Source organism: Trachypithecus francoisi, unplaced genomic scaffold (genome assembly GCF_009764315.1).
Source record: "Trachypithecus francoisi isolate TF-2019V2 unplaced genomic scaffold, Tfra_2.0 Lachesis_group0, whole genome shotgun sequence".
Lineage (NCBI taxonomy): Eukaryota > Metazoa > Chordata > Mammalia > Primates > Cercopithecidae > Trachypithecus > Trachypithecus francoisi.
The window spans coordinates 17,148,811-17,171,520 of record NW_022681453.1 but is presented as its reverse complement, the minus strand read 5'-3'; the positions used below and the strand labels follow the sequence as shown (position 1 = coordinate 17,171,520).

At 46.9% G+C, this 22,710-nt stretch overlaps 2 protein-coding genes across 3 annotated transcripts in view; both read left to right on the top strand.

Annotated features, from left to right (window-relative positions):
* RHOA (ras homolog family member A) overlaps positions 1–22,710 on the top strand; it is a 61,116-nt gene that overhangs the window by 6,092 nt on the left and 32,314 nt on the right. The window lies entirely within an intron of this gene.
* LOC117081447 (60S ribosomal protein L39-like) lies at positions 3,844–21,783 on the top strand. Its single transcript, XM_033207381.1, has 3 exons — positions 3,844–3,848; positions 12,471–12,474; positions 21,420–21,783. The coding sequence occupies exon 3, from the start codon at positions 21,441–21,443 to the stop codon at positions 21,570–21,572; it is 132 nt and encodes a 43-aa protein (XP_033063272.1). The 5' UTR covers positions 3,844–3,848; positions 12,471–12,474; positions 21,420–21,440; the 3' UTR covers positions 21,573–21,783.

The following is a 22,710-nucleotide window of genomic DNA, read 5'->3' as shown; positions in this document are numbered from 1 at the left end:
TGATCTTGGCTCATTGCAACCTCAACCTCCTGGGTCAGGTGATGCTTTCACCTCAGCCTCCCAAAGGTTGGATTATAGGTGCGAGTCACCACACCTGGCTAATTTTTATATTTTTTGCAGAGACTGGGTTTCGCTGTGTTGCTCAGGCCGGTCTTGAACTCCCAGCCTCAAGTGATCTGCCTGCCTTGGCCGCCCAAAGTCTCAAACTCGTGGCCTCAAGTGATCCACCTGCCTTGGCCTCCCAAAGTGTTGGGATTACAGGTGTAAGCCATCGTATCAGGCCTGTATTTATTTATTTATTTTTAGAGACAGGGTCTCACTGTGTTGCCCAGGCTGGCCTCAAACTCCTGGGCTCAAGCAGTCCTCCTGCCTCACCCTCCCAAAGTGCTGGGATTACAGGCATGAGCCACTGGACCCAGCAAAATATTTGTTAAATAAGAAAAATCATAAAGCTGAAACTAGATCCTTTTTTTTTTTTTTTTTTTTTTTTTAAGATGGAGTCTCTCTGTTGCCAGGTTGAAGTACAGCCTTGGTGCAATCTCGGCTCACTGCAACCTCCGCCTACCTGGTTCAACCAATTCTCTTGCCTCAGCTTCCCCAGTAGCTGGGACTACAGGCACGCGCCACCACACCCAGCTAATTTTTGTATTTTTAGTAGACGGGGTTTCACCATGTTGGCCAGGATGGCCTCGACCTCTTGACCTTGTGACCCCGTGATCCGCCGGCCTCGGTCTCCCAAGGTGTTGGGATTACAGGCGTGAGCCACCAAGGATTTGTTTAAAAAATTTTTTTATTGGCCGGGGACGGTGGCTCAAGCCTGTAATCCCAGCACTTTGGGAGGCTGAGACGGGTGAATCACGAGGTCAGGAGATCGAGACCATTCTGGCTAACACGGTGAAACCCTGTTTCTACTAAAAAATACAAAAAACTGGGCCAGGCGCGGTGGCTCAAGCCTGTAATCCCAGCACTTTGGGAGGCCGAGACGGGCGGATCACGAGGTCAGGAGATCGAGACCATCCTGGCTAACACCGTGAAACCCCGTCTCTACTAAAAAATACAAAAAACTAGCTGGGCGAGGTGGCGGGCGCCTGTAGTCCCAGCTACTCGGGAGGCTGAGGCAGGAGAATGGTATAAACCCGGGAGGCAGAGCTTGCAGTGAGCTGAGATCTGGCCACTGCACTCCAGCCCCGGCGACAGAGCGAGACTCCGTCTCAAAAAAAAAAAAAAAAAAAAAACCAAAAAAACCCAAAAAAAAACTAGCCAGGCGAGGTGGCGGGCGCCTGTAGTCCCAGCTATTCGGGAGGCTGAGGCAGGAGAATGGCGTAAACCCGGAAAGCGGAGCTTGCAGTGAGCTGAGATCCGGCCACTGCACCCCAGCCTGGGCAACAGAGCGAGACTCTTGTCTCAAAAAAAAAATTTTTTTTTTGCTTTATTTTTTTCTTCTTTTTTTGTACTAGAGATGGCGTCTTGCTGTGTTGCCTAGACTGATCTTGTACTCCTGGGCTCAAGTGGTCCTCTTGTCTCAGCCTTCCAAAGTGCTAGGATTACAGGTGTGAGTCAAGCAATTCTCGTGCCTCAGCCTCCCCAGTAGCTCGGTTATAGGTGCCAACCACCACCTGCCCACCACCCCCGGCTAATTTTTGTATTTTGTATTTTAGTAGAGACAAGAATTACACCATGTCGGCCAGGCTGGTCTCAAATTCCTGACTTCAGGCAATCCACCCACCTCAGCTTCCTGCTGGAATTATGGGCCTGAGCTACCCTGGCCAAGATTTTTAACTTCTGAAGCTTATAGCTGCTCTGAATCACAAGAATTCAGTTCCATAATTTTAAAAAGTTGCTTGTTTTGACTTTAGGTATATGGTTGAACATTCTAACTTTTGTTATGTATACATTTTTATTTTACTGTATTCTTGTGGCCATTGTATCCTACTCTGTATGTTGCAGATGAGTTGTAATTCTCTGGACTTAGAGGTCACATGCTGTATTACCAGGATTTTTTTTGTAACTCTGTTTGTTGTTTGGGATATAGGCTTTGAGAGGTTAAGGAAGTAAATTTAGGATGGATATTGATGTTGTAACAGTTTGTTAATCCTTTTTTCTACAAGATGATGTGATACAGCAACTTTGTTGGAAATAACCTTGTTTGGCCGGGCGCGGTGGCTCAAGCCTGTAATCCCAGCACTTTGGGAGGCCGAGACGGGTGGATCACGAGGTCAGGAGATCCAGACCAACCTAGCTAACACGGTGAAACCCCGTCTCTACTAAAAAATACAAAAAACTAGCCGGGCGAGTTGGCGGGTGCCTGTAGTCCCAGCTACTTGGGAGACTGAGGCAGGAGAATGGCGTAAACCTGGGAGGCGGAGCTTGCAGTGAGCTGAGATCCGGCCACTGCACTTCAGCCTGGGCGACAGAGCGAGACTCCGTCTCAAAAAAAAAAAAAAAAAAAAGGAAATAACCTTGTTCAGAGGCATTTTTTGTGTGTGTGGAAAATTGCTTTTCTGGATGAAATCTCTTGTTTAACTTTTCCAGTTATTCATAATGAAGCTCTTTATCTTTGGAAGATGTTAAGTTCGGAAAAGGAAGGCAGGCTGCATACAGTGGCTCACGCCTTTTATCCCAGCACTTTGGGAGGCCAAGGTGGGTGGATCACCTGAGGTCAGGAGTTCAAAACCAGTCTGACCAACATGGTGAAACCCCATCTCTACTAAAAATACAAAAATTAGCCTGGTGTGTTAGTGGGTTACTGTAATCCCAGCTACTCAGGAGGCTGAAGCAGGAGAATTGCTCGAACTTGGGAGGCGGAGGTTGCAGTGCACCAAGATCACTGCACTCCAGCCCGGGCAACTCTGTCTCAAACACAAAGAAAAGGAAGGCAGTAGAGTATCTTATTTAAGAGCATGGATTCTGGAGAGAAGCTGACAGTTAAATACTAGCTCTGACATTTGATGGCTTGAGACCCTTGACAGTAATATGATTCCTTTTTAATTGTTTTTTTCTTCTGTAGAAAGGGAATGGTAAGCGAGCACTATGAGATTTCAGTGAGAGAGAAGCACTTACCTCAAGTGCCAGACAGCAGTCCTTCAGCTAACTTATTTTATTTATTTTTTGAGATGAAGTTTTGCTCTTGTTGTACAGGCTGGAGTGCAATGGCACGACCCCAGCTTACTGCAATCTCCACCTCTCAGGTTCAAGCGATTCTCCTGCCTCAGCCTCCTGAGTAGTTGGGGTTACAGGCACCTGTCACCACGCCTAGCTAATTTTTTTTTTTTGAGACAGCGTCTCACTCTATCACCCAGGCTGGAGTGCAGTGGCGCCTTCTTGGCTTACTGCAAGCTCCGCCTCTGGTGTTCTTTTTTTTGAGAAGGAGTCTCGCTTCGTTGCCCAGGCTGAACTGCAGTGAAGCTATCTCGACTCACTGCAACCTCTGCCCCCCAGGTTCAAGCGATTCTCCTGCCTCAACCTCCTGAGTAGCTGGGATTACACGCACGTGCCACCATGCCCAGCTGATTTTTTGTATTTTTAGCAGAGACTGGTTTTCACCATATTAGCCAGGATGGTCTTGATCTCCTGACCTCAGGTGATCTGCCTGCCTCCACCTCCCAAAGTGCTGGAATTACAGGTGTGAGCCACCGCGCCTGGCCTACTTTTTTTATTATTTTTTTTTTGGAGACCGAGTCTCGCTCTGTTGCCCAGGCTGGAGTACAGTGACATGATCTTGGCGTGCTGCAACTTCCGCCTCCCAGGTTCATGTGATTCTTCTGTCTTAGCCTCCCAGGTAAACTGGGACTACAGGTGCATGCTGCCACGCCCAGCTAATTTTTGTTTTGTATTTTAGCAGAGACGGGGTTTTACCATGTTGCCCAGGCTGCTCTCCATCTCCTGTGTTCAGGCAGTCTGCCTACCTTGGCCTCCCAAAGTGCTAGTATCACAGCCGTGAGCCACCGTGCCTGGCCTTTTTTTTTTTTTTTTTTTTTTTTTTGAGATGGAGTCTTGCTCTGTTGTCCAAGCTGGAGTGTAGTGTCACAATCTTGGCTCACTGCAACCTCTGCCTACCGGGTGCAAGCGATTCTCCTGCCTCAGCCTCCCAAGTAGCTGGGACTACAGGCGCGCGCCACCATGCCCAGCTAAATATTTTTTGTGTGTTTTTTTGTTTGTTTTTTCACTAGAGACGGAGTTTCACTATGTTGGCCAGGCTGGTCTTGAACTCATGACCTCGTGATCCACCTGCCTCGGCTTCCCAAAGTACTGGGATTACGGGTGTGAGCCACCGCGCCCGGCTGTTTTTTTTTTTTTTTTTTTTGATAAGGTATTGTTTTGTCATCCAGGCTGGAGTGCAGTGGCACAATCTTAGCTCATGGTGGCCTCCAGCTTTTGGTGTCAGAGTATCCTTCCACCTCAGCCTCCTGAGTAGCTAGGGCTACAGTGTGTGTGCAACTGCGCCCAGCTAATATTTTTACATTTCGTAGAGATGGAATCTCAGTGTCTTGCCCAGGTTGGTCTCAGACTCCTGGGCTCAAACAATCCTCCGACCTCAGACTCCCAAAGTGCTGGAAGTATGGGCGTGAGCCGCTGAGTCCAGCTATCTTCAACTTTCACCATTCAGGTTACAGTTTGTAGTACCTTTTTTTGGCGGGGCAGGGGAAGGGTAGCAGGAGTAGCACTCTAAGATTTCTTGGAATAAAACAGGGCTTACTACTTGGTTCCTGGTGCTTAAGAACATGTTTCCTAGACTCAGCTGTTCCCAGATTTGGAATCCAATTCCCCAAGTTGGAATCACCTGAGCTTTGTTTTAATCACCTTCACGGAGGTATAATTTGCATACAATAAAATGCATATACTTTAAATGATAGTTTGATAATTTTTTTTTTTTTTTAGACACAGGGTCTTGTTCTGTCACTCAGCTGAAGTACAGTGTCGGAATCATAGCCTACTGCATCCTCAACCTCCTAGGCCCAAGAGTTCTCCACTTCAGCCTCTTGAGTAGCTAGGATTGCAGGTATGCACCACCACGCCTGGCTACATTTTTATTTTTTAATTATTTTTTTGTAGAGAGAGGGATCTCACTAAGTTGCTCAGGATGGTCTTGAACTCCTGGCCTTAAGTGATCCTTTCGTCTCAGCCCTACAAAGCCCTGGGATTGTAGGCACGAGCCACCACAAACCACCAGTTTGATAAATTTTGGTAAATATATATACCCATGTAATTGCCATGCAGTCGAGTTAAAGAGCATTTCCTCAAGGCTTTAAATTTTTATTTATTTATTTATTTATTTTGAGACGGAGTCTTATTCTGTCATCTAGGCTGGAGTGCAATGGCGCAATCTTGGCTCACTGCAGCCTCCGCCTCCCAGGTTCAAGTGATTTTCCTGCCTCAGCCTCCAAGTAGCTGGGACTACAGGCGCGCGCCACCATGCCCAGCTAAATATTTTTTGTGTGTTTTTTTGTTTGTTTTTTCACTAGAGACGGAGTTTCACTATGTTGGCCAGGCTGGTCTTGAACTCATGACCTCGTGATCCACCTGCCTCGGCTTCCCAAAGTACTGGGATTACGGGTGTGAGCCACCGCGCCCGGCTGTTTTTTTTTTTTTTTTTTTTTTGATAAGGTATTGTTTTGTCATCCAGGCTGGAGTGCAGTGGCACAATCTTAGCTCATGGTGGCCTCCAGCTTTTGGTGTCAGAGTATCCTTCCACCTCAGCCTCCTGAGTAGCTAGGGCTACAGGTGTGTGTGCAACTGCGCCCAGCTAATATTTTTACATTTCGTAGAGATGGAATCTCAGTGTCTTGCCCAGGTTGGTCTCAGACTCCTGGGCTCAAACAATCCTCCGACCTCAGACTCCCAAAGTGCTGGAAGTATGGGCGTGAGCCGCTGAGTCCAGCTATCTTCAACTTTCACCATTCAGGTTACAGTTTGTAGTACCTTTTTTTGGCGGGGCAGGGGAAGGGTAGCAGGAGTAGCACTCTAAGATTTCTTGGAATAAAACAGGGCTTACTACTTGGTTCCTGGTGCTTAAGAACATGTTTCCTAGACTCAGCTGTTCCCAGATTTGGAATCCAATTCCCCAAGTTGGAATCACCTGAGCTTTGTTTTAATCACCTTCACGGAGGTATAATTTGCATACAATAAAATGCATATACTTTAAATGATAGTTTGATAATTTTTTTTTTTTTTTAGACACAGGGTCTTGTTCTGTCACTCAGCTGAAGTACAGTGTCGGAATCATAGCCTACTGCATCCTCAACCTCCTAGGCCCAAGAGTTCTCCACTTCAGCCTCTTGAGTAGCTAGGATTGCAGGTATGCACCACCACGCCTGGCTACATTTTTATTTTTTAATTATTTTTTTGTAGAGAGAGGGATCTCACTAAGTTGCTCAGGATGGTCTTGAACTCCTGGCCTTAAGTGATCCTTTCGTCTCAGCCCTACAAAGCCCTGGGATTGTAGGCACGAGCCACCACAAACCACCAGTTTGATAATTTTGGTAAATATATATACCCATGTAATTGCCATGCAGTCGAGTTAAAGAGCATTTCCTCAAGGCTTTAAATTTTTATTTATTTATTTATTTTGAGACGGAGTCTTATTCTGTCATCTAGGCTGGAGTGCAATGGCGCAATCTTGGCTCACTGCAGCCTCCGCCTCCCAGGTTCAAGTGATTTTCCTGCCTCAGCCTCCCAAGTAGCTGGGACTACAGGCACACACCACCACACCCAGCTAATTTTTTGTTTTGTTTTTTTTTTTTTTGAGACGGAGTCTCGCTCTATCGCCCAGGCTGGAGTGCAATGGCCGGATCTCAGCTCACTGCAAGCTCCGCCACCCGGGTTTACGCCATTCTCCTGCCTCAGCCTCCCGAGTAGCTGGGACTACAGGCGCCCGCCACCTCGCCCGGCTAGTTTTTTTTTGTATTTTTTAGTAGAGACGGGGTTTCACGGTGTTAGCCAGGATGGTCTCGATCTCCTGACCTCGTGATCTGCCCGTCTCGGCCTCCCAAAGTGCTGGGATTACAGGCTTGAGCCACCGCGCCTGTCCAATTTTTTGTATTTTTAGTAGAGACGGGGTTTCACTGTGTTAGCCAGGATGGTCTTGATCTGATCTTGTGGTCTGTCTGCCTCTGTCTCCCAAAGTGTTGGGATTACAGGTGTGAGCTAGTGCGCTGGCATTTTTTGTTGTTGTTGTTGTTTTGAGATGGAATCTCACTCTGTTGTCCAGGCTGCAGTGCAGTGGCACGATCTCAGCTCACTGCAACCTCTGCCTCTTGGGTTCAAGTGATTCTCCTGCCTCAGCCTCCTGAGTAGCTGGGACTGCAGGCACCCGCCACCACACCCAGCTAATTTTTTGTGTTTTTAGTAGATTTGGGATTTCACCATGTTGGCCAGTCTGGTCTCTAAGGCCGGACCTCGTGATCTGCCTGCCTTGGCTTCCCAAAGTGCTGGAATTACAGGCATGAGCCACTGCGCCTGGCCTAAAGTTTTTTATACGGATTTTTTTGTTCGTTCGTTTTATTTGCTTGGCTTCCTGGAATAGGAGAAGTTTTGGTTTGTTTTTGAGACAGAGTCTTGATCTGTTTCCCAGGCTGGAGTGCAGTGATGCTTTCATGGCTCACTGCAGCCTCTAACTCTTGTGCCCAAGTAATGCTTCTGCCTCAGCCTCGCGAGCATCTGGGACTACGGGCAAGCACCACCATACCCGGTTAATTTATTTTTTATAGAGATGACATTTTGCCATGTTGTCCAGTCTGGTCTCCAACTCCTGAGCTCAGGCCTCCCAAAGTGGTGGGATTATAGGCGTGAACCGCTGCACCCAGCCTAGTTTTTTATTTTAAGAAATATATATACTTGGTAAAAGTAAAATCTAGCAATAAGGTTTACAATAAGCATATGTAAATTTTTAGCTCCCTGGGAGGTACCTAATGGTTCATTTTTCTCTGTCAGTTTTACTAGATAAGCATTGTCTTGGAGGCAATCTAAGTTCGGAATTAGGCCAAACAAGGTCGAATCCTGATCCTGTGCATCCATTGAAGGTTAACCTTATAATATTACATTTTGAGGTGAATGATTTCATGCTCTTATTTAGGAATCTTGAAGGTGTGTTACCTCAGGGATTGTTCCTTGCCCGTCTTTCCCCAAAGAACTTGAGTTTGAAGTGATTTTCACTTGGCAGTAAATTGAAGGTTTTCTTCGTTGCTTACCACCATGTGTCTTATGCCTGCTGCTCTTGATCTCTGAGTGCCCTTACTGCTACAGAGAGGAAAGCTCTTGAACTAACACCAACGCTTGGCAGCCACTTGATCAGGATGGCCAAATAATGGCAGTACAGGTTGAGCATCTGAAATGCTTCAAGATCCTTTTTGGGCGCTGGCATGAATTCAAAGGAAATGTCTAGTGGTGCATTTCAGACTTTGAATTTTTGGATTTGGGATACTGAACCAGTAAGTATAATGCAGATACTCCAAAATCTGAAGAAATTCTGAAATCTGAAACACTTCTGGGCCCAAGCGTTTTGGATAAGTAGTACTCGACCTATACCAGGCTCAAGTTCATTATGGACAGATGAATGGGTGGTAGTTTGGCCCTTTCATCAGAAATTTCGCATGCAGTCAGTAAACAAAGTAAACAGCTTTATGTTTTCAACTTCATTTCCCCAATTTTTTTTTTTTTTTTTGAGACGGAGTTTTGTTCTTGTCACCCAAGCTGGCATGCAGTGGCCTGATCTCCACTCACTGCAACCTTTGCCTCCCAGGCTCAAGCCATTCTCCTGAATCTGCCTCCCCAGTAGCTGGGATTACAGGCGTGTGCCACCACGCCTGCCTAATTTTTTTTTGTATTTTTAGTAGAGATGGGTTTTCGCCATGTTGGCCAGGATGGTCTTGAACTCCTGACCTCCGGCAATCCACCCGCCTCGGCCTTCCAAAGTGCTAGGATTACAGACATGAGCCACGGCGCCTGGCTCTATTTCCCCAAAGTTTAATGGTGTTTCCTATGTGCTACGCACAGTCTTGGGTGTGGGTAAAGTTGGGGTTGATAGGGCAAGTTTCTACCAATTGTACTGAAACAGTTTTGAGGTTTTATTTTTAAATTTTTTTATTTTTCTTTTGCCATCATGCCCACCTAATTTTCTATTTTTAGTAGAGGTGGGTTTTACTCCATGTTGGTCAGGCTCATCTCGAACTCCTGAGCTCAGGTGATCTGCCCACCTCAGCCTCCCAAAGTGCTGGGATTACAGGTGTGAGGCACCTGTAATCCTCAGGTAATGCTCAGCCGAATTAGTAATTTTTAAGGCCATGATTATTTTATCTCCATGGAAATTTATTCATTATCCTTCCAAAATATTGTAAAGATCTTGATCTGGTAGAAGCAGCATAATTATTCAGTTGAATTATTTCTACTTCTGTTTCTTGGCTGGAGAATTGTTTTGTATTTGCTTATAGTGATTGTTTGACTGATAATGTGTTTATAATGTCTTCATTATAACCTAGCACCACCTCAAAACATCTTTTGGGGTTTATTATATGCCAAAAGTAAGCTGAAAATTGTGCAGAGAGGGAGATTTGCTATGAGTGTAAGAAAATAAGTATTGTAAAATGTGTAGTTTGTAAGCAAGTTACCAAATTATTCAGCTAATTTGGGTTGTAAGAATTTTTTTTTTTTTTTAGTGTCAGGGTCTTGCTCTGTCACTCAGCCTGGAGTGCAGTGGCACCATCATAGCTCACAGCAGCCTCCAACTCTTGGGCTCAAGTGATTCTCCCCCTTCATCCTCCTAAGTGATTGGGACTACAGGTACACACTACTGCACCCGGCTATTCATTTGGTTTTTGAGACAGGATCTCACTCTTTGACACCCAGGTTGGAGTGCGGTGGCATGATCACAGCTCACTGCAGCCTCAACTTCCTGGGCTCAGGTGATTATTCAACCTTAGCGTCCCCAGTAGCTGGCGCTACAGGCTCAAGCCACCACGCTCGGTTGGCTAAGTTTTGTGTATGTTATAGAGACAGGGTTTTGCTATGTTGCCCAGGCTGGTCTCAAACTCTTAGGCTCCAGTGATCCATCTGCCTTGACTTCCCAAAGTGCTGGGATTATAGACATAAGCTACCTTGCCTGTCCGTTTTCATATTTTTTTAAGAGATGAGGTCTCACTGTGTTGCCCAGACTGGTCTCCAACCCTTGGCTTCAAGCAGTCCTCCTGCCTCCCAAAGTGCTGGGATTGCAGGTGTGAGCCACCGCACCTGGTCAGGAGTTTTACATACTATGCATTGTTACTTGTAGGTCTTGTTTGGAAAGAAGTAGCTTCCTAAGGCCAATTCAGAAAAGAAGGGTAGTAACTTAGAGGAGGTAAATTTGAAGGCTCTAGTTAGTCTAATATTAGTAATTTGGGTTTTTGAACATTTCCTTTCAAAAAGGTAGGAAATTAACTATTTCATATACCATCCCCCCACCTCACCTTTTTGGCGACAGTCTTACCCTGTCACCCAGGCTGGAGTGCAGTGGTATGATCATAGCTCACTGCAGGCTTGAACTTCTGGGCTCAAGGGATTTAGCTACCTCAGTCTCCTGAGTAGCTAGGATTACAAATGCATGGCACCAAATCCTGATGCAGCCTTCTCTATACCAGAGCAAAGTATTAACTGATTCAAGCTCACATAGGCATGAAACAGCACTGAATAGACGAAGTGCTGTAGGAGTTCAGGGATGAAGAAGAATTTGTGGTAGAGTAGCCAGGGGGCCACGGAGGCCTCTGGTAGTGAGGGTGTAACTCTTGGCCTTTAAAATGAGGTAGAGGGGGCCAGGCGCGGTGGCTCAAGCCTGTAATCCCAGCACTTTGGGAGGCCTAGACGGGTGGATCATGAGGTCAGGAGATCGAGACCATCCTGGCTAACCTGGTGAAACCCCGTCTCTACTAAAAAATACAAAAAAAACTAGCCGGGCGAGGTGGCGGGCACCTGTAGTCCCAGCTACTCGGCAGGTTGAGGCAGGAGAATGGCGTAAACCCGGGAAGCGGAGCTTGCAGTGAGCTGAGATCCGGCCACTGCACTCCAGCCTGGGCGACAGAGCGAGACTCCATCTCAAAAAAAAAAAAAAAAAAATGAGGTAGAGGGGAAATATTATGAGTAGTGGGAATCAACCCTTGGCCTGAACACAGATAATCTTGTTTTATCTCCTTATAGAAACAGGAGGTGGGGGTGGCCAGTTTGGGTTAGACTAGGGAAGATGTTGGGGGAGAGTGAGGCAGTATGCTTCTGTAGTTTCTGGAGATCAGATTCCAAGATGGATTTTTGCATATGTGTTGCTTTATTTCTTACCCCCGATGTAATCTACTATATAAATCTTTCGAAGTTGATACATTTTAAAATGTATCTTGTTCGAAAACATAGTAGTTTTATATGGTAAATTCAAACAGTGCAAAAGGATATATGGCCCCTAAAGGTACCTGTTGTGTTTCTTGTGGACCAGCGCATAAAATCCCAGCACTTGGGGCAGCTGAGGTGAGCCCAGGAGTTCTAGGCTGCAGTGAGTCATGATCACTCCACTGTGCTCCAGCACTCCAGCCTAAGTGACAAAGTGAGAGCCTTTCTGGAAAAAAAAAAAAGTCCTGTGTATTATTCTAGAGACAGTCTATACATATGCCAGTGTTTATTGTTCCTCAGTGAATATTGTGCACCTCTGTCAGGCCCTGTTTTGTGTGTCTATACATCCCGCTATTACACTATGGTCTGATAGCATATGACATACTTGGCACCTCAGTCTTTTCATTTAATAATCTTGTCTTAGACATCATTTGTTAACACATTTCTTTTTTTTTTTTTTTTAAGATGGAGTCTCGCTCTCTCGTCCAGGCTGGAGTGCAGTGCTGTGATCTCGGCCCACTGCAAGCTCCACCTCCTGGGTTCACGCCATTCTCCTGCCTCAGCCTCCCAAGTAGCTGGGACTACAGGTGCCCGCCACCACGCCCGGCTAATTTTTTGTATTTTTAGTAGAGACAGGGTTTCACTGTGTTAGCCAGAATGGTCTTGATCTCCTGACCTGATGATCCGCCCGCCTCGGCCTCCCAAAGTGCTGGGATTACAGGCGTGAGCCACCGCGCTGGGCCCAGCCAGCAAAATTCTTTAAGCCCCCACTGGGGCTTAAAATCTATTGATCCTACTGCCTACCCTTTCACTGACCCTCACCTTTAGTTCACTGTAATTACCCCCTTTTATGTATTCTCCACTCCCTGTTCTGTCTCTCATTTTATCTTACCTGGCAAATCTGGGCCCTGGTTTAAGTCTAACTTTTTTTTTTTTTTTTTTTTCAAGACAAAGTCTTTCTGTGTTACCCAGGGTGGAGTGCAGTGGTACGATCTGGAGACTCACTGCAACCTCCGCCTCCTGGGTTCAAGCGATTCTCATGTCTCAGCCTCCCGAGTAGACGGTACCACAGGAGCACACTACCACACCTGGCTAATTTAGTAGAGACGGGGTTTCACCATGCTGGCCAGGGTGGTCTCGAACCCCTGACCTCAAGTGATCTGCCCACCTCAGCCTCCTCAAGTGCTGGGACTACAGGTGTGAGCCACCACGCCCAGCCTGAATCCTACTTTTTACCTATTCTGTGCCTATGACTGAATGTAGTGAAAGAAAAAATTCACTGACTTGTCTCTCTCTGAACTCATGGACCTTTGACCTCAAAGGTGGCTGCTTTTAGCACTGCCTAGCAGTCCCACTAAGATTCCTTAGTCCATTTATTCTCCTGCTTTTAGGATAATATAGCACCATCTCCTTTGGCTCAAATCTCTTGTTCCCTTTCCTTACCTCTATCAGCTGTTACGCTCTTGCTTCTTTCTTAATTGAGAAAATGGAAGTGATAATAAAAGTCTATCACTACATCTACTGACTTAGTTACATTTGGCTGTTGTGGTCTGCCTCTTCCTCTATTCTGTGGATCAGTCCCTTGGGAGTCCATTGTTCTATCTAGGGTCAGCCCTTCCACTTGGGAGCAAAATCTCCTTCCCCTCTAATCTCATAATGTTACTCTAGCAGTTCTCTCCTCTCCTGCATCATTTTCTGCATACAGTCTGTCAGATTTATTTATTATTTTTTTCTTTTTTATTGAGATGGAGTCTCGTTCTGTAGTCCAGGCTGGAGTGCAGTGATGCCATGTCTGCTCACTGCATGCTCCGTCCCCTGGGTTCATGCCATTCTCCTGCCTCAGCCTCCCGAGTAGCTGGGACTACAGGTGCCTGCCACCACGCCCGGCTAATTTTTTGTATTTTTTTTTTTTTTTTTTTGAGGCGGAGTCTCGCTCTGTCTCCCGGACTGGAGTGCAGTGGCCGGATCTCAGCTCACTGCAAGCTCCGCCTCCCGGGTTTACGCCATTCTCCTGCCTCAGCCTCCCGAGTAGCTGGGACTACAGGCGCCCGCCACCTCGCCCAGCTAGTTTTTGTATTTTTAGTAGAGACGGGGTTTCACCGTGTTAGCCAGGATGGTCTCGATCTCCTGACCTCGTGATCCACCCGTCTCGGCCTCCCAAAGTGCTGGGATTACAGGCTTGAGCCACCGCGCCCGGCCAATTTTTTGTATTTTTAGTAGAGACAGGGTTTCACTGTGTTAGCCAGGATGGTCTCAATCTCCTGACCTTGTGATCCGCCTGCCTCGGCCTCCCAAAGTGCTGAGATTACAGACGTGAGCCATCGCGCCTGGCTTTGGTCAGATCTTAATACCTCACCTAGCTGCAGTGAATGCTGGGAAATGTAGTCTTTATAACTGGCAGCCATGTGACTATGAAGGGGAAAGCTATTGAGGCAGATAAGCAGGCAGTCTCTGCCATACTGTCAACACTTACTTTTTTTAAAAAACAAAAACCAACTCTTTTGGTAACAGTTGTACTGAGATATAATTCATATATCACACCATTCATTTAAAATGAACAGTTTAGTGGACTTTAGATATTCACAGATACATGTAGAACACATGTATCACTACAGTCAGTGTTGGAACATTATGTCACCCCAAAAGAACCCTGTGCTCTTCAGCTGTCATCTTCAATCTCCCTATCACCACTCCTAGCCTTAAGCAACCACTAATCTACTTTTTGTCTCTATAGATTTGCCTGTTCTGGATATTTCGTGTAATGGAATCATACAATATATTGTCTTTTGTGACTGGCTTCTTTCACTTATGTAATGTTTTAAAGGTTCATCCATGTTGTAACATTTATTTTCTGAGTTGTTTTTTTTTTTTTTTTGAGACAGGATTTTGCTCTGTCATCCAGGCTGGAGTGCAGTGTCTTGATTGCTACTCACTGCCACTTTGCCCTCCTGGGCCCAAGCGATCCTGCCACCTCAGCCAGCTGAGTAGGTGGGACGACAGATATATGCCACCACGCCTGGGTAATATTTTTATTTTTTTGTAGAGACGGGCTCTCACTATGTTGACCAGGGTAGTCTTGAACTCCTGGGGTCAAGTGATCCTCTCGCCTCAGTCTCCCAAGTGCTGGGATTATAGGCATGAGCCACCAAGCCCCAGCTGACTACTTTAAAAAAATTTTTTTTTTTTTTTTTTTGAGACGGAGTCTCGCTCTGTTGCCCAGGCTGGAGTGCAGTGGCCGGATCTCAGCTCACTGCAAGCTCCGCCTCCCGGTTTACGCCATTCTCCTGCCTCAGCCTCCCGAGTAGCTGGGACTACAGGCGCCCGCCACCTCGCCCAGCTAGTTTTTGTATTTTTAGTAGAGACGGGGTTTCACCGTGTTAGCCAGGATGGTCTCGATCTCCTGACCTCGTGATCCACCCGTCTCGGCCTCCCAAAGTGCTGGGATTACAGGCTTGAGCCACCGCGCCCGGCCAATTTTTTGTATTTTTAGTAGAGACAGGGTTTCACTGTGTTAGCCAGGATGGTCTCAATCTCCTGACCTTGTGATCCGCCTGCCTCGGCCTCCCAAAGTGCTGAGATTACAGACGTGAGCCATCGCGCCTGGCTTTGGTCAGATCTTAATACCTCACCTAGCTGCAGTGAATGCTGGGAAATGTAGTCTTTATAACTGGCAGCCATGTGACTATGAAGGGGAAAGCTATTGAGGCAGATAAGCAGGCAGTCTCTGCCATACTGTCAACACTTACTTTTTTTAAAAAACAAAAACCAACTCTTTTGGTAACAGTTGTACTGAGATATAATTCATATATCACACCATTCATTTAAAATGAACAGTTTAGTGGACTTTAGATATTCACAGATACATGTAGAACACATGTATCACTACAGTCAGTGTTGGAACATTATTGTCACCCCAAAAGAAACCCTGTGCTCTTCAGCTGTCATCTTCAATCTCCCTATCACCACTCCTAGCCTTAAGCACCACTAATCTACTTTTTGTCTCTATAGATTTGCCTGTTCTGGATATTTCGTGTAATGGAATCATACATATATTGTCTTTTGTGACTGGCTTCTTTCACTTATGTAATGTTTTAAAGGTTCATCCATGTTGTAACATTTATTTTCTGAGTTGTTTTTTTTTTTTTTTTGAGACAGGATTTTGCTCTGTCATCCAGGCTGGAGTGCAGTGTCTTGATTGCTACTCACTGCCACTTTGCCCTCCTGGGCCCAAGCGATCCTGCCACCTCAGCCAGCTGAGTAGGTGGGACGACAGATATATGCCACCACGCCTGGGTAATATTTTTATTTTTTTGTAGAGACGGGCTCTCACTATGTTGACCAGGGTAGTCTTGAACTCCTGGGGTCAAGTGATCCTCTCGCCTCAGTCTCCCAAGTGCTGGGATTATAGGCATGAGCCACCAAGCCCCAGCTGACTACTTTAAAAAAATTTTTTTTTTTTTTTTTTTGAGACGGAGTCTCGCTCTGTTGCCCAGGCTGGAGTGCAGTGGCCGGATCTCAGCTCACTGCAAGCTCCGCCTCCCGGGTTCACGCCATTCTCCTGCCTCAGCCTCCCGAGTAGCTGGGACTACAGGCGCCTGCCACCTCGCCCGGCTAGCTTTTTGTATTTTTTAGTAGAGACGGGGTTTCACGGTGTTAGCCACGATGGTCTCGATCTCCTGACCTTGTGATCCGCCCGTCTCGGCCTCCCAAAGTTCTGGGATTACAGGCTTGAACCACCGCACCCGGCCATAAAAAATTTTTTTTTAGTAAAGATGTGATCTCACTATGTTGCCCAGGTTGATCTTGAACTCCTGCTTAAGCAATTCTCCCACCTCAGCCTCCCAGAGTGCTGACTTTTTTTTTTTTTCTCGTGATGGAGTTTTGCTCTTGTTGCCCAGTCTGGAGTGCAGTGGTACAATTTCGGCTCACTGAAACCTCTGCCTCCTGGGTTCAAGCGATTCTCCTGCCTCAGCCTCCCGAGTAGATGGGATTATAGACGTGTGCCATCATGCCCGGCTAATTTTTGTGTTTTTGGTAGAGGTAGGGTTTCACTATTTTGGCCAGGCTGGTCTCGAACTCCTGACCTCATGATCCGCCCGCCTCGGCTTCCAAAGTGCTGGGATTACAGGTGTGAGCCACCGTGCCCAACCAATTTCTTTGTATTTTTAGTAGAGTCAGGGTCTCACGTTGGCCAGACTGGTCTCAAACTCCTGATCTCAAATGATCCACCCTCCTCAGCCTCCCAAAGTGCTTGGATTACAGGTGTGAGTCACTAGGCCTGACCCCGGGCTGACTTCTTGAAAGAACATTTTCCACCACATATCTCAGTGCCCACATTTCCTCAGTTCACTGCCATCTACTCTTCCCTGTGGCCATATGAAAAGGTTTTCTCCTTTTGCTGGAGACCTCCTCATAGATCTGTGTTCTTTTTGCAAGCATGTAGTTTGGACTCTTCCTTTTGTAATGTGTTCTTCCTTTTTCTTGGTGTTCATTATCATCATACCTTTTTGAGCATTTCAGTTATCTCTGGCTCCTTCATGACCACCACTTCCTTTGTGTTGCTGGCATGCTCTGGCTAGATCATTGCCCCTCCATTCCACACACTTGAAGCCTATGCTGTTTTTACCTGTAATAACAGCTTACCTGGGTGCCAATATTTTTCAGCTGACTGTGGGGAAATGTTTGTGAGGTTTAGGAAACACCTCCTTAGATTGTGCCTATTCCACCTCCCCTTCCATTAGGGTTCTTTCTTCTGGGCACCCTCAGACCCTCACCATAGTTTTCTCATACCTATCCAGTTAAGCACTCGGTCACTTTTTGTGCCCCACCAAGACTCTGTGTCTTCTTTTCTTTTTTTTTTTTGTTTGGAGACATAGAGTCTTGCTCTGTTGCCCAGGTTGGAGTACAGTGGCTTGATTTTGGCTCAGTGCAACCTCCGCCTCCTGGGTTCAAGTGATTCTCCTGCCACAGCCTCCTGAATAGCTGAAATTACAGGCGCCCACCACCAGGCCTGGCTAATTTTTGTATTTTTAGTAGAGATGGGGTTTCACCATATTGGCTAGGCTGGTCTTGAACTCCTGACCTCAGGTGATCCGCACCTCCCTTAGTCTCCCAAAGTGCTAGGATTACAGGTGTGAACAACCGCGCGTGGCCAGGCTTTGTTTCTGTGTTAATCACAGACCTGATCATGCTGGTCCAGTGGCTTTCCCTTCCTTACAGAATAGAATGCAGATTGTTCTGCATAACATACCATATCCTCCAGTCTAACCATCACCCCATCTTTCCAGCCTTATTTTCAGAAATCTCCTTTCCGACTTCTTGTATTACAGGTCATTGAGGTTATTTGCTTAACCTTAGAAAGTATTCCTGAACTATCATTACCACTCTTTCCAGGGGACTTGTCCTGGTTCTTCAAGGTCCATATCAGATATCACTTTATCGGAAACCCTCTGGCAGAACCACTTTTTCTCTCATTTCATACCAGAGAAGATAAGCTTTTGTTAGAGCACTTAATTACATTGTACTGTTTTCCCGAAAAAGCTACATCTCTAGCACCTAGAACAAGGAGTGGCCCATAGAAGACAGTGGTTTGGGGCTGGACGCAGTGGCTCACACCTGAAATCTCAGCATTTTGGGAGGCCGAGGCAGGTAGATCACTTGAGGTCAGGAGTTAAGAGACCAGCCTGGCCAATATAGTCAAACCTCATCTCTACTAAAAATTCAAAAATTAGCTGGGCGTGGTGGTGGGCACCTGTAATTTTAGTTACTCGTGAGGCTAATGCAGGAGAATTACTGGAACCCGAGAGGCGGAGGTTGTAGTGAGCTGAGATCGCGCCACTGCACTCCAACCTGGGCAACAGAGAGAGAGACTGTCTCAAAAAAACAAAAACAAAAAAGTGATTTGTGTGAGACTGATTGGGGTAATAAGAATTGAGACAAGGGGTGGGACGCAGTGGCTCACGCCTGTAATCCCACACTTCAGGAGGCCGAGATGGATGGATTGCGAGGTCAGGAGTTTGAGACCAGCCTGACCAACATGGTGAAACCCCGTCTCTATTAAAAATACAGAAGTTAGCAGGGCGTAGTGGTGCACGCCTGTAATCCCAGCTACTCAGGAGGCTGAGGCAGGAGAACTGCTTGAACCCGGGAGGGAGAGGTTGCCGTGAGATTGTGCCACTGCAATCCAGCCTGGGCGACACAGTGAGATTCTGTCTCTCTGTCTCTGTCTCTCTCTCTCTCTCTCTCTCTCTCTCTCTCTCTCTCTCTCACACACACACACACACACACACACACAACACACACAGAATTGAGACAAGGGACCTGTGGTCCCAACTGTTCTTGAGGCTGAGCCTGTCTCTTTAAAAAAAAAAAAAAAAAAGGCCGGGCGCGGTGGCTCAAGCCTGTAATCTCAGCACTTGGGAGGCCGAGACGGGTGGATCACGAGGTCAGGAGATCGAGACCATCCTGGCTAACACGGTGAAACCCCGTCTCTACTAAAAAATACAAAAAACTAGCCGGGCGAGGTGGTGGGCGCCTGTAGTCCCAGCTACTCAGGAGGCTGAAGCAGGAGAATGGCATAAACCCGGGAGGTGGAGCTTGCAGTGAGCTGAGATCCGGCCACTGTACTCCAGCCTGGGCGACAGAGCGAGACTCCGTCTCAAAAAAAAAAAAAAAAAAAAAAGCCGGTGCAGTGGCCCATAATCTCAGCACTTTGGGAGGCCAAGGCAGGTAGATCATTTGAGACCAGCCTGGCCCATATGATGGAACCCCATCTCTGCAGCAATTAGCCAAACATGGTGGTGTGCGGCTGTGGTCTCAGCTCTTCGGGGTACGGAGGTGGGAGAACCGATTGAGCCTGGGAGGTTGAGACTGCAGTGAGCTGTGATCACACCACAGTACTCCAGTCTGGGTGACAGAGACAGACCCTGTCTGAAAAATAAAGTTGACACAAGGCCACTGGGCCTGGCAAGGAAAGGATCACTGTTACACTGTAGGTGGTAGAGTGACTAAGAAGGAAGCATAAAAGATGGATGGGAGCACTTAGAATTTATCTTTAAAATACCTGAATTTTTTTTTTTTTTTTTGAGACAGAGTCTTGCTCTGTTGCCCAGGCTGGAGTGCAATGGTATGATCTTGGCTCACTGCAGCCTCCACCTCCCAGGTTCCAGTGGTTCTCCTGCCTCCGCTTCCCAGGTAGCTGGGATTACAGGCACACTCACCATGCCTCGGTAATTTTTGTATTTTTAGTAGAGACGGGGTTTGACCATGTTGGGGTCAACGTGGGTTGACCAGGCTGGTCTTGAACTCCTGACCTCAGCTGATCTGCCCCCCTTGGCCTCCCAAAGTGCTAGGATTACAGACGTGAGTCATCACGCCCGGCCTCTAAAAGATCTGATGTTTGTGGTGACCATTTTCTAGAAAAATCTGTAACAATAAATTGTGGATATGTTTTCTTTGACAGATCCAGCAGCTGTGGGAGATATGTTTAGAACAGCGCTGTCTTTTTGTGATGGTGGACATGCTCTATATATCTGCACTATCCAGTACCATAGCTCCCAGCCACATGTGGCTGTTGAGCATTGAATATGGTCAGTGTGACCAAGGAACTCAATTTGAAAATGAAAATTTTTAGGCCAAGTGCAGTAGTTCACGCCTGTAATCCAGCAGTTTGGAAGGCTGAGGCAGGCGGATGGCTTGGGCTCAGGAGTTTGAGACCAGTCTGGGTAACATGGCAGGACCTGTCTTTTATTCAATACTTTAAAATTTTTGCTTATTTGATAAAAAGGAAGAACATTTTTAAAATTTAAACAACATTTTGTTGTTCTTGTTTTTGACACAGGGTCTCACTCTGGCACCCAGGCTGGAGTGCAGTGGTATGATCATGGCTTACTGTAGACTTGACCTACTGGCTCAAGCTATCCTCTTACCTCTCAGTTTCCCATCCTTACCCACCGAGTAGCTGGCATCACAGACGCTCAGCAACATGCCTGGCTAATTTTTATTTTTTTGTAGAAATGAGGTCTCACTGTATTGCCCAGGCTGGTCTCAAGCTCCTGGCCTGAAACATCCTGGGATTACAGGTGGGAGTCACTGTGCCTGACCAGCATTGTCTTTGTTTTTTTTGTTTTTTTAAGAGATAAATTGGCCGGGCGCGGTGGCTCACGCCTGTAAGCCCAGCACTTTGGGAGGCCGAGGAGGGCGGATCACAAGGTCAGGATATCGAGACCATCCTGGCTAACACGGTGAAACCCCATCTCTACTAAAAATACAAAAACAAAATTAGCTGGGTGTGGTGGCCTGCGGTGGCCTGCGCCTGTAGTCACAGCTACTCCAGAGGCTGAGGCAGGAAAATGGCGTGAACCCGGGAGGCGGAGCTTGCAGTGAGCAGAGTCCGCGCATCTGCACTCCAGCCTGGGCGACAGAGCAAGACTCCGTCTATAAAAAAATAAAAATAAAAAAAAGAGATAAATTAATTGGCCATGTGCGGTGGCTCACACTTGTAATCCCAGCGCTTTGCAGGGACTGAGGCTGGTGGATCACCTGAGGTCAGGAGTTCGAGACCAACCTGGCCAAGAAGGCAAAACCTCGTCTCTACTAAAAATACAAAAGTTAGCTGGGCTTAGTGGTGGGTGCCTGTAATCCCAGCTACTTGGGAAGCTGAGGCAGAATTGCTTGAACCTGGGAGGCAGGATTGTAGTGAGCTGAGATCGCATCATTACACTCCAGCCTGGCGGACAAGATCAAAACTCTGTCTCAAAAAAAAAAAAAAAAGATAAATTAGGCCGGTCATGGTGGCTCACGCCTGTAATCCCAGCACTTTGGGAGGCCAAGGCGGGCGAATCACCTGAGGTTGGGAAGTTCAAGACCAGCCTGACCAACATGGAGAAACCTCGTTTCTACTAAAAATACAAAATTACCTGGGCGTGGTGGTGCATGCCTGTAATCCCAGCTACTTGGGAGGCTGAGGCAGGAGAATCGCTTGAACCCGGAAGGCGGACGTTGTGGTGAGTTGGGATTGCGCCATTGCACTCCATTCTGGGCAACAAGAGTGAAACTCTGTCTTAAAAAAAAGTCACAAGTGCTTGCCTCCACTTCTCGCCATGTCTTCACACAAGACTTTCAGGATTAAGCGATTCCTGGCCAAGAAACAAAAGCAAAATCGTCCCATTCCCCAGTGGATTCGGATGAAAACTGGAAATAAAATAAGGTACAACTCCAAAAGGAGACATTAGAGAAGAACCAAGCTGGGTCTATAAGGAATTGCACATGAGATGGCACATATATTTGTGCTGTCTGAAGGTCACGATCACATTACCACATCAAACTGAAAATGTCACCACTCTCTGGAGAGTTCGACGTATTTTCCTCTCTGAATCTATTATGAGTGCGTTGGTTGGCTGGGTTCAGTAATAAATATGTGAGGCCTTTCATTTCAAAAAAAAAGTCACAAGTGACTGGTGGCTACCATGTTGGGCAGTGAAGCTATGACATTACCAGTTTTAGGATTGAATGCAATCCAGACTTTCTTTTTTTTTTTTTTTTTTTTTTTTGAGGCGGAGTCTCGCTCTGTCGCCCAGGCTGGAGTGCAATGGCCGGATCTCAGCTCATTGCAAGCTCCGCCTCCCGGGTTTACGCCATTCTCCTGCCTCAGCCTCCCGAGTAGCTGGGACTACAGGCGCCCGCCATCTCGCCCGGCTAATTTTTTTATATTTTTTTAGTAGAGACGGGGTTTCACTGTATTAGCCAGGAGGGTCTCGATCTCCTGACCTCGTGATCCGCCCGTCTCGGCCTCCCAAAGTGCTGGGATTACAGGCTTGAGCCACCGAGCCCGGCCCAGACTTTCTGTCTGTTGTGTTCACACTTGAAGCAGTGACTCTGCTTCCTAAATATATGTAATTTTTATTTATTTATTTATTTTTGACGAACTCTCACTCTGTCACTCAAGCTGGAGTGCAGTGGCACGATCTTGGCTCACTGCAACCTCTGTCTCCTAGGTTCAACTGATCTTCCCGCCTCAGCCTCACTAGTAGCTGGAACTGCAGGTGTATACTACTGTGCCTGGCTAATTTTTGTATTTCTTTTTTTTTTTTTTGAGACAGAGTCGCTCTGTCACCCAGACTGGAGTGCAGTGGTGCGATCTCGGCTCCCTGCAACTCTGCCTCCTGGGTTCAAGCGATTCTCCTGCCTCAGCCACCCCAGTAGCTGAGACTACAGGTGCATGCCACCACGCCTGGCTAGTGTTTTGTATCTTTAATAGAGACGGGGTTTCACCGTGTTAGCCAGGATGGTCTTGATCTCCTGACCTCATGATCCTCATGCCTCAGCCTCCCAAAGTGCTGGGAATACAGGCATGAGCCACCGCGCCCGGCC